Raw genomic sequence first — 12,383 nt, 5'->3', positions numbered from 1 at the left:
TCTGATAAAATCAATCTGAGACTGAGATAATAAACAACAGTAAGAACAGCACATAAAATCACATCTCACTAAGAGTGACAGTTGTTTTGTAATCTGAAAGCCTCAGGTTTGCAACACAGCTCTTATCTGGAATAAAACAGAGCGGATTTCTGAATAGAGACAAAAAAGATCAAGCAAAAATCAGTTTCCAATAAATCAGACGAGATCAGATATTTTGATGTGGACTGCTCTTTCTATGCTAAGGCTCTGAATTAGATTGAAGAACTCAAAGGTCAAGGGCTTAACATGTTTATAGGGAGGGCCAATGGATTTCAGAGAGTCGGACGTCATGTGAAAACATCAAAGACAAATACATCATTTAAGAAACATGGTAGGCTCTTATTATAAGCTCTTATTAAACTTAGCAATGCTAGTCTGGGATTTAACTGAAACCTGAAAACATATGCAGTGATTCCAAGCTGATCTTCATTTCAAGTCCTAATGCTCAACTATGCTAACAATGTCTTTCTTACTTTTGCAGGAGCTGACTGAAAACCTCAGTAATTTAAAGAATAGAAGAAGCAATTATTTTGAAAGACTGAATTCTGTATATGAAAGCATTGGATAGAGATACCAATGATTCAGCTTTAATAAGAAACATAAAAATATACATTATTTATAATGGATGTGCATTTCTATGATATGAAGTCCAATTGCACATGGACTGTTTTGAACTAGGCTGAATAGCCATGCTGTGAGAATAAGTGTTCTTTGTGCTGTATGAAGTAGGAAATAAACTAATAGAAAAACAGAAACCTTCTAGAACATTTTTTTAAAGAAGAAAAAGAAGAAGAAACTATTTCCTGCAGACTATTATTGGCACTTAAATGTTATTTGAATAAATGGATTATTCTTACAAATAATTTTTAATGGTAAGTTTGTTTCCTAATTTAAAATAATCTAATTCTGTTTGTCAGATAACAGTACAAGTACTGTAGTAACAATATTTGAGACTGAAGCTCTCGTAAAGGATGTGCCACTTTCTGGTTAATTCATAAATGAACATTTCCATAAGAAATTCAATTGCACAGGTAAAATAAGTGTGGACGAAAGTCGAGATAACAGCAGGCAAACACCAATAAAAAATGTAAAAAAAAATTCTTTATTCTTGGTGAGTTTTAAAGAGACTGCAGACCCTCAGCTCAGTCAGCCAGGTCAGATCAGACAGCCTCACATTCCAAGGAGTTTCTCTCTTTTATAGTAGATCTGTTACATGTTCAAAGCAGCATTTAGCATAGCAAGCTTTAGTGATCAATATCTTATCTTGCTTAGGCATGCAATGTTTTTGCACAACAGCCAGGAGGAATTTAGCTACATACCCAAGTTTTTAGCAATATGCTCAAACTAGTTTAAGCAAGGGTTCAGAAACTGGTCACAGCTGATTTCGTAATATCACAGGGTGTTCTGTTATTATCAAGGTCAGCAGTTTCTTATAAATGATGCAAGTTAGTCCCTTAATGCTGTGCACACAGCTTAATTCTTTTTATGCATAAATGAGGAACAAATCATATAGCTCTCTGCAGCATGACTGATTCAAAATACAGTCCTTGATATTTGTGAGTTAAACAATAATGCTTTCTCTTCCTCAAAAGCTTAACAATACAGCCTATCAATTAAACGCTTCTCAAATGCATTCTTAAAAGAAACAACATATTCAGCTTCTCAAAGTACAACTCCTATTTAATTTCCAAAATGTAATGAGTCCCTGATTAAATATTTACATCAACTGAATGTTGTCCTAGTGATATTGTTAACAAAATCCAGCTGGATGGACAGGTGGCTATGAAAATAAGCATACTTCATCTACCCTGAACTTTTAATTCAATTTTCACCACAGAGTTCTGTATTTTTTTTACATAATTTCCTAAATATGCTACATTTTTGTACATGTGTACATTTTTGCAAGTTTTATACAACACATATTAAAAATCAGTTAAGTTAACCTTTAATTAATATATTAAATCAATATATGGAAAATATTGTCCATGTGCTAGAAATTGTACTCCCTACAATATTGATATATTTTTACAACAATTTCTAATATATTCTATTGAATTTAAATTTAATAAAAAGTGACTAGGTAAATTATTCTACTGATTTATAAAGCTATATGTTTCTGACTGATTAGGATTATTTTCTAAACAATCATTTAAAAATAACATTGTTTGAAGGCCTTGGGTCCGGCAATTGCTATAATGAGTATCTCAACTAGAATGGAACAATAAAGCATCAAAAGAGCTTTGGAAAGAAAAAAGAGCAACTGTGGGTGACACTTTACACCAATGTCTACCAACACAGATCATCAAAAATTAGAGGGCTACTCAGTGATGTGGAGAATGAACTTTATGTCAAGCACACCAGAGTATTCAATTTAATAAAGTTCCATATTAGATTCTATAGGAACTCTGCTGTAAGCATTTGGGCTGTTAATAGTTTGGGGCTCTTTATATACACACATAGTACTGTACTCCTTACCTTGATATAAACCATTGGAACTCATGCAATTAGAAGAAAATAGTGCTAAAATGTTGGTGAAATTACTGTGTATAATAAATGTACCACCAAACTAGTGTACACTCATAAAAAAAATTCATCTTCTCAAGACTAGGAAAAATCTTTTAAATCCTCCAGATAGATCAGGTGCTGGGGACAACCTATTCTCAAATGTTTTAACTGTCTAAACTGGGGATAGATATACATGTAGATAACGATGGAAGGTCAGGGAGATTGGACAAGTTGATTACAACAATGTTTCTTTTTTGCACTAACTGTGGAAAAAGTAAAGTTACTGGAAGAATATATTTCAAGTAGAGTTGTCCAAAGGATTTATATATTGTATATATGTCAATATAAAGGTGAATGATGGTCTGGATACCCTGCGAATTCAGTAAATTAAATAGGGGGATGTAAGAATTTATGATCATCTTTGCCTTAAAGTGTTTCTTAATTGGTGCCATAAATAGATTAAATGGTGGTCCACTGGAAATCTAATAAGCTATTGCTAGATTGTAGAGTCTGGAGCGCAATGAAAATATACAGTAAGGAATGTGAACAAGATAGCCTTTTCATGGCCAACAATACCTTCTGATTCAATTCATAGTCTGCTTTTTAGAGTCATCTTTTTGTAACTGCATTCCAAATGAACAAAGTTACAGATGCCTCTAACTTAAAATAAAATACCTCTTTCTATTACTGTATACTGTATTATGAAAACTAAACTTGAATAGATCTTTAGATTATCTCATTATTGTAATTTTTAGATATCTGAACTGTTTTGAGACAATCAATGGAAGCAGATGTAGTTTAATCTGACATGCAGAATAATTTTCTGGGTAAGGTATACACTAATTCATGTTCCTTTTTAGTGGAATGCCCATTCTGGGACATTCCGTCATTTTAGGGTTACTCTATGAGACAATTTCTGATCCTTTTATTTGTAAGAATTTCTGTGTATCGAGTAGATACTTAACTAACATGTTCAGCTGTGTAATGTGCCTGCTCACAGAATATTTTATTTTGGTGAGGTTGCCAATTACCCACAGTGTGTGTGATTTCTAAACTTACATGTTAAAGATTCAAATCTTTAATTGTATGTCTCAAATTTGAGATTAATATCATGTTGAAGATTATCTATATATATATAATTCACTAAGGCAAGACACCCATTGAAAGCACGCCGGAAAGGGCGTGGATTCACTAAGCCGCCGACAAGTTTGGATACGACGACAAATCGTAGAGCCACGCCCACCAACTCAAAAGCGACGACACAGAAAGAACGGCGTCATTTATATTCGTCTGTTGTAGAGGCCTCATGTACCTCCGAGCCACCTTGACTGTTCATAGAGGCATGGTTCTCACGGAGGTGAATCGCCATATGTGGCGTGTAAAACTGTTTGCGAGCGGTATCCCATGGGATCCTTAAAACATTCCTTTACAACTGAGGTTAAAACACAATGAAGTGAGCAGTCTTTAAAAAAGGAGTTTTCGGTTATGACGCACGACCGCGTGCATCATAGCAAACTGTTTTACACGCTACATACAGCAATTCGCATCTGCGACAAACATGCGTCTTCTTAGATGCTCCTGCATTTTGTACACACCCCCCTCCCACATCGCTACCACCGTGGTCGGGTGTCTTGGTGGATTATATATAGAAAGGCAGCCAAAACCGCACAGAGCAATGAAAAGTCTACGTGAGTCACAGGTGCATCTGGACTGTGCAATGACGACAATGACTCGAGTGACGAGTTGTAGGTGGGCACATGAGTGGGCAGTGCATACTGAACGAGAAATCAGCAGACTAGCATGACGGAGGGAGCGGAGTGGACGTCCTTCTCCTCTCCTCCTGTTCCACCCTCTGCGCCTGAGCACCGCATGGACGATTGTATGTTGGTTCGTTCCATGCATTGTTACAATGTTGCTTTTCTTGCTGATTTATTACATTACCGATTTTTCAAACGTTAATTTTCTCCCTGTGCTTAAAAATCATTAAAAAACCGGCCTGATTATGCGGCGCATGGTACGCCACGGGTTGGCTAGTTTATTATATTTTCTCTTCCTAAGATGTTCATCCTTGCAACATAAGTTCCACTTATGCCCAGAACTTTGCTCTTTTGATGAACTGCATTTACAAAGGTGTCCATACTGCAAATGAAGCACCATTGTTCTAATGCTTTTTTTGAAAATTGCATGAACTTCAAATTCCTGCCAAACATGGATTAACCTGCTGATTCCTGTTTAATAATTCATAACTTGCTTCTTTTGCTCATCGACATAAAGGACACATAAATAAATCTCTCTGAGATAATCATGTCTTTACAGTGTGGTTTACATACTTCAAACATTTTGATATTCCTGCCCATATTTCTCATACAGTATTACTTTTAAGACTTTATGACAAGTTGTTATGATAAGGTGTGTTACATTCAGCTCTCAGTGCTTCATATTTAATAACTCATGGAGGTGTGCATGGAGTCTAAGTGTCTGCAGCAGTATTGCATTGTATTGAGGATTTTTCTCTCTTACGCAGTAACAATCATAGTGGTGATGATGCTTCTCTTGGTGGGAAGATCAATTATAAATGTTCCTGTGGATAAAATATTATTGGATGACACAACTTAAAACTTTGGTTTCAACTAAATAAAGTTCTCTTTTCTTATTAGGTGGTGTTTGAATGTGTGTGACTCTGACTTCTGGGCATTTACGTTTAGTAGTAGCAGCTCCTTTGCCTGTAATTTGCAGCAGCAGCAGCCCTTTTCAAGATTTGATTTATTGTCGGTCATTCAGACTGATACCATCTTGACGTGTTCCTTGGTTTTACATGTTTTACCCTGACCACTTTGCAGAGCCTCAGGTGTTGCACTGAGACTGTGCTTTTCTGCTTGAAGTGCACGCATTTGTTCTTTGTTAGTGGCAGTGCACTGCTGAAAGCCATCAGTGCGTGTCAAGACAGCTTGACACCAAATCTTATCACTGACTCCATCTAGGAGCTGTGTTTGAAGACTGTTATTCTACATATTGTCTGATTTCAGACTTATGGCTATGAATTATTATTTTTTTTTCCCCTTATATGGCTGCCTTAATAAATGAAAATGGCAAATCAGTTTTAACTACATCAACAAATTTGTTTCAGTCCCACTAGCTACTTGAAATTATTTTTGTTCTCTTCACTGAAATTTAAGGACTCTATATTTTCACATAAACAGTATTCTCTATTACTGAAATTCATGCAAATAAAATTAATTTTCTCAGATTCATTCATTTAGCAAAAGTTCCAGAGCAGTCAGCAGTTTTCTAAATAAAAATAATGCACGCTGTATTAATTGTGCTCTTGCAAAGCAGTGACTAAAGCTTTATAAAGGCAAGGGGGTGCCACAGAGCTCTAAACCCCAAAAATCAAACACACAGACACAGTCCTGGGTTCAAATAAAGGGTGATTTTATTACAAATACCTTGTACAAACAAATAAACGTGTTTTCTCCTCTTTTCCTTCTCTCCTCTCTCTATTACACTGCTCTCCTCCAGTGAAGTGCTGTCTTCCTTCCTCCCAGCTCTGACTCAGGCAGTGTGGCCCCTTTTATTGAAGACCCAAGAGTACTGTTATGTCTGCAATATGTACATTTTACGACAGTGTGTTCTTGTTGGCCGTAAAGTGTTTGGGGTTAGAGGTTGAGTGTCTGGCGGGATTGGTGGTTCGGAAATAAACGCCTTTCTGAGAAAAACTGCACCTGTACGCTCTCGTATCGTATGCAACATTTTGGCGACAAGGATGGCTGAATTTTCACTTCCACCACCATCTCCCTTTCTTTCCCTGCCTGGAGAGCCTCCAGTGCCTTGGTCCCGATGGCTGGAGTGTTTTGAAACTTACCTCCTGGCTCTTGACTTGCAAAATGTAAGTGATGCGCGCAAAAGAGCTTTGCTCCTACACTGTCTGGGAACGGAGGGACAGCGCGTGTTTAAGACTTTGGGGAACGCAGCCACATACTCAGCTGCTGTGACTCTCCTGGAGACGCACTTCTCCTGCTCGCAAAGTGTTATTCTCCGCCGAATTCTTTTTCGTAAACGACGACAGCAGGCAGGCGAATCGGTTTACCAATACGTGGCCAACTTAAGGGGTTTAGCCAGTTTATGCAAGTTCGGAGACATGCAAGATGAATTTATTAGGGATCAATTGGCTGAGAACACGAACAATCCAAAAGTCCGCGAAAAGCTCTTGCTAGAATCAGATGATTTAAGTCTATCACGGGCAATCCACATTGCATTTCAGATCGAGTCTGCCGCGGAGTTCGCCGTCAAACTCGACACATCTCCTGCTTCCTCAGCAGTGACAGGAGACGCGGCTCAAGCACTGCAAAGCACAGAAGACTCGGACAACTGCAACGAGGATCCCAGTGTGCAGCTTACGCGACACCTTCCTCCAAGACCCCAGCGTTTTTGCGGAAATTGTGGCTCTAAATCACACTCCACGAGAGCGCAGAGCTGCCCTGCCAGGGGTCAGATATGCCGGCGCTGCAATAAGGCCAATCACTTCGCGAAAGTTTGCCGTTCCCCTCTGGCATCGTCAAAGCCTGTGACAATTCATAATGTGACATCTAGGCATACATCTTTTAAAACCTGCACAGTAGAACTAGACAACGTATGTCTTCCGCTTTTGCTAGATACTGGGGCAACAGTGTATCTGTTAAATCTAAAGACTAAGAAGAAGTTTTTCCCAGATCTCCAGCTATCTGCTCCAGTCACCACTCTTTGTGGCTATGCCAGCTCTAACATGGACATTGTGGGTTCAGTTGAGCTGTCAGTACGCTATGGTTCTAAGTTTCTTCCGCAATTCACATTTCATGTCTCCCGCCATGGTGCCAACCTCTTAGGCCTGGATCTTTTTTACAGCCTTGGTTTTACCCTTGTTGACACTAGTGGATCTGTAATTTTTAATGTCTGCTCCCCTTGGCAACAGAAGTGGCCATCACTTTTTGATAGACTTGGCTGTCTCTCTGCCTTTCATCACCAGCCTTTGCTAGATCTCACTGTGCCTCCTGTCATCCAGCCACCACGCCGCATCCCACTGGCTTTTCTTGACGGGGTATCTGCTGAACTGCAACGCCTCCTAGAGGCTGGAATTATAGAACCTGTTAATGCTGCCCCATGGATTTCCAATTTGGTTGTTGCAAAAAAAAAGTCCTATGGGAGGGGCCAAGGAGGTTGGGTGCAGTGTGAGTTGGGTGGTGGCCGAAGGCGGGGACCTTGGCGGTCTGATCCTCGGCTACAGAAACTGGCTCTTGGGACGTGGAATGTCACCTCTCTAAAGGGGAAGGAGCCTGAGCTAGTGCGAGGTCGAGAGGTTCCAGCTAGATATAGTCGGACTCACCTCGACGCACAGCTTGGACTCTGGAACCAATCTTCTTGAGAGGGGCTGGACTCTCTACCACTCTGGAGTTGCCCCCGGTGAGAGGCACCGAGCAGGTGTGGGCATACTTATTGCCCCCCGACTTGGAGCCTGTGCATTGGGGTTTACCCCGTGGACGAGAGGGTGGCCTCCCTCCGCCGGGTGGGGTGAAGGGTCCTGACTGTTGTTTGTGCGTATGCGCCGAACAGCAGTTTGGAGTATCCACCCTTTTTGGAGTCTCTGGAGGGTTTGCTAGAGGGCATACCTTCTGGGATTCCCTCGTTTTGCTGGGAGACTTCAATGCTCACGTGGGCAATGACAGTGAGACCTGGAAGGGCATGATTGGGAGGAATGGCCCCCCCGATCTGAACCCGAGCGGTGTTTTGTTATTGGACTTCTGTGCTCGTCATAGATTGTCCATAACGAACACCATGTTCAAGCATAAGGGTGTTCATATGTGCACTTGGCACCAGGACACCCTAGGCCTCAGGTCGATGATCAACTTTGTGGTCGTGTCGTCGGACTTGCGGCCATATGTCTTGGACACTCAGGTGAAGACAGGGGCGGAGCTGTCAACTGATCACCACCTGGTGGTGAGTTGGCTTCGATGGTGGGGGAAGATGCCGGTCAGACCTGGTAGGCCCAAACGTGTTGTGAGGGTCTGCTGGGAACGGCTGGCAGAGTCCCCTGTCAGAAGTAGCTTCAACTCCCACCTCCGGCAGAACTTCAACCACGTCCCGAGGGAGGTGGGGGACATTGAGTCCGAATGGGCCATGTTCCGTGCCTCTATTGTTGAGGCAGCTGACCGGAGCTGTGGCCGCAAGGTGGTCGGTGCCTGTCGTGGCGGCAATCCCCGAACCCGTTGGTGGACACCAAATCTCGGGCATGGGAGGAGTTTGGAGAGGCCATGGAGAACGACTTTCGGACGGCTTCGAGGAGATTCTGGTCCACCGTCCGGCGTCTCAGGAGGGGGAAGCAGTGCAGTGTCAACACCGTATATGGTGGGTTGCTGACCTCGACTCAGGACGTTGTGGGTCAGTGGGAGGAGTACTTCGAAGACCTCCTCAATCCCACTAACATGCCTTCCAATGAGGAAGCAGAGCCTAGGGACTCTGAGGTGAACTCTCCCATCTCTGGGACTGAAGTCACCGAGGTGGTCAAAAAAACTCCTTGGTGGCAGGGCCCCGGGGGTGGATGAGATATGCCCGGAGTTCCTTAAGGCTCTGGATGTTGTAGGGCTGTCTTGGTTGACACGTCTCTGCAACATCGCATAGACATCGGGGACAGTGCCTCTGGATTGGCAGACCGGGTGGTGGTCCCCCTCTTTAAAAAGGGGGACCGGAGGGTGTGTTCCAACTATAGAGGGATCACACTCCTCAGCCTCAATGGAAAAGTCTATTCGGGGGTTCTGGAGAGGAGGGTCCGTCGGATAGTCGAACCTCGGATTCAGGAGGAACAGTGTGGTTTTCGTCCTGGTCGCGGAACAGTGGACCAGCTCTTCACCCTTAGCAGAGTCCTGGAGGGTGCATGGGAGTTTGCCCGACCGGTCTACATGTGTTTTGTGGACTTGGAAAAGGCATTCGACCGTGTCCCTCGGGGAATCCTGTGGGGGGTGCTCCGGGAGTATGGGGTACCGGACCCCCTGATAAGAGCTGTTCGGTCTCTGTACAACCGGTGTCAGAGTTTGGCCCGCATTGCCGGCAGTAAGTCGAGCCCGTTTCCAGTGAGAGTTGGACTCCTCTGGGGCTGACCCTTTGTCACCGATTCTGTTCATAACTTTTATGGACAGAATTTCTAGGCGCAGCCAGGGTGTTGAAGGGGTCCGGTTTGGTGGACTCAGGATTGAGTCACTGCTTTTTGCAGATGATGTTGTCCTGTTTGCTTCATCAGGCCGTGATCTTCAGCTCTCTGGATCGGTTCGCAGCTGAGTGTGAAGCGGCTGGGATGAGAATCAGCACCTCCAAATCCGAGACCATGGTCCTCAGCCGGAAAAGGGTGGAGTGCCCTCTCAGGGTTGGGGGAGAGATCCTGCCCCAAGTGGAGGAGTTCAAGTATCTCGGGATCTTGTTCACGATTGAGGGAAGAATGGAGCGTGAGATCGACAGGCGGATCAGTGCGGCATCCGCAGTGATGCGGGCTCTGCATCGGTCTGTCGTGGTGAAAAGGAGCTGAGCTGTAAGGCAAAGCTCTCAATTTACCAGTCGATCTACGCTCCTACCCTCACCTATGGTCATGAGCTATGGGTAGTGACCGAAAGAACAAGATCGCGAATACAAGCAGCTGAAATGAGTTTCCTCCGCAGGGTGTCTGGGCTTTCCCTTAAAGATAGGGTGAGAAGCTCAGTCATCCGGGAGGGGCTCAGACTAGAGCCGCTGCTCCTCCGCATCAAGAGGAGTCAGATGAGGTGGCTCGGGCATCTGATCAGGATGCCTCCTGGACGCCTCCCTGGTAAGGTGTTCCGGGCACGTCCAACCGGGAGGAGGCCCCGGGGAAGACCCAGGACACGCTGGAGGGACTATGTCTCCCGGCTGGCCTGGGAACGCCTTGGGATTCTCCCGGAAGAGCTGGAAGAAGTGGCCGGGGAGAGGGAAGTCTGGGCCTCTCTGCTTAAGCTGCTACCCCCGCGACCCGACCTCGGATAAGCGGAAGAGGATGGATGGATGGATGGAAAAAAAAAGTCAGGGGAACTACGAGTCTGTGTCGATCTAAGAGCAGTAAACAAGGCAGTCGTTCCTGACAAATACCCTCTGCCAACTTCAGAGGAGCTAACTAAAAAAAATTTATGGATCTCGTTTCTTTACAAAGTTAGATCTCCGTCAAGGATATCTGCAGGTGCCACTCCACCCCAGCAGTCGAGACCTGACTGCATTTGTCACTCACATTGGGGTTTTCCGATATACTAGAATGCCATTTGGACTCAGTTCAGGCCCGAGTTGCTTTCAGAAGATAATGTCAACCATCTTGGCAGGGATTCCAGGGGTTGTCATTTATCTTGATGATATAGTTGTGCATGGTCCCACAACCTCTACCCATGATGAGCGTCTTAAAAGAGTGTTTTCAGCTCTGGCCAGGCATAATCTCACTCTTAATGGTGATACATGTGTGTTTTCTGCACCTTCAATTGAATTTGTGGGTTTCCAACTATCTGCAGATGGTTTAACCCCACTCCAGTATAACACAGAGGCAATTCAGAGAATTCCAGAGCCCACATCAGTAGCACAGGTTGCTTCATTTTTGGGTATGACTGCATACTATCTACGTTTTCTGCCGCAATACTCCTCCACTACTGCACCCTTATGTCAACTTTTGAAGAAAGATGCTCCCTGGGCATGGACTCCAGCCTGCACAGAGGCTTTTCAGTTACTAAAGGCTCAGCTTGTTTCACCGCCTGTGCTGGCACACTTTGACCTCAATAGTCCCACCTTAGTCACATGTGATGCATCTGGAGCTGCTCTTGGGGCTGTACTGTCTCAGATTCAGGAGGGGACTGAGAAACCTGTGGCATTTGCTTCTAGAGCTCTTAGCCCAGGTGAACAGAAATACTCAGTTAGTGAGCGAGAAGCACTGGCATGTATCTGGGCTTGCGAACGGTGGCTCATGTATCTGTATGGCCGTGCATTTACACTCAGAACTGACCACCAAGCTCTCACTGCACTGGTTTCTATATCTCGTTCTGGTCACAGGCCACTAAGACTGCACCGCTGGTTAGAGCGTCTCCAGCAGTACAATTTTAAACTCCAGTATACTCCCGGGCGCTACAATGTGGTGGCTGACCTACTGTCTCGGTTCTCAGCTCCTCCAGTCATGACTCCCTGCCCTGATTCTGCTGTGCCTGAACTTGTTCAGCTTCTTCACACACTCTAGAGGCCAGGGTGTCACTCCAGGAGCTGCAGCAGGCCTCAGAGCAAGACCCTGTGCTCACTCAGCTTCGTACTTTTATCAGGCAGGGGTGGCCTACTCAAGTACCGGCTGAGGTGACGCCATTCCATCGTGTCAAGGATGAACTCACTTGCTGGAATGAAAGCTGTGTTGCTCGTGGTCTCTGCACAGTAGTTCCAAGGTCTCTCCAGGCACGAGTCCTGGCTATGGCACATGAGGGCCATTTGGGTATTGTCCGTGTTAAGCAACGATGTCGCAACCTTGTGTGGTTGCCAGGGATTGATGCTGATATTGAAGCTCTGGTCAAGGAATGCCCTGCTTGCCTTCTTAGCGGTAAAATGGGTCCTCCATCCACACCCCCATTGCAGCCAGTTCAGTGGCCTGTTAAGCCTTGGGAACACATACAGCTAGACATCTGCGGTGAGTTACATGGTGTTCCACGTCATCAGCGTTTTCTTATTGTGGCATATGACCTACACTCTAAGTGGCCAGAAGTAACCTCAGTTGGATCAGTTACAACCAGAGCTGTGATCGAGTTTTTGGAATCCATTTTTGCTCGCTGGTGGGTGCCAGTGGCTGTTTC

General features: G+C 44.3%; 1 protein-coding gene across 1 annotated transcript in view; it reads left to right on the top strand.

Moving 5' to 3' along the window:
* LOC120522910 overlaps positions 1–1,741 on the top strand; it is a 58,910-nt gene extending 57,169 nt beyond the window's left edge. Inside the window, exon 5 of the mRNA XM_039743687.1 lies at positions 521–1,741. Coding sequence (XP_039599621.1) covers positions 521–607 — 87 coding nt within the window. The 3' untranslated portion in view covers positions 608–1,741. The remainder of the gene's footprint in view (positions 1–520) is intronic.
* The last annotated feature ends 10,642 nt before the right edge of the window (positions 1,742–12,383 follow it).

This window comes from Polypterus senegalus, chromosome 2 (assembly GCF_016835505.1).
Source record: "Polypterus senegalus isolate Bchr_013 chromosome 2, ASM1683550v1, whole genome shotgun sequence".
In the NCBI taxonomy this organism is placed as follows: Eukaryota; Metazoa; Chordata; class Cladistia; order Polypteriformes; family Polypteridae; genus Polypterus; species Polypterus senegalus.
Note: the sequence above shows the minus strand (reverse complement) of the source record. Positions and strands in the feature narration are given on the sequence as shown.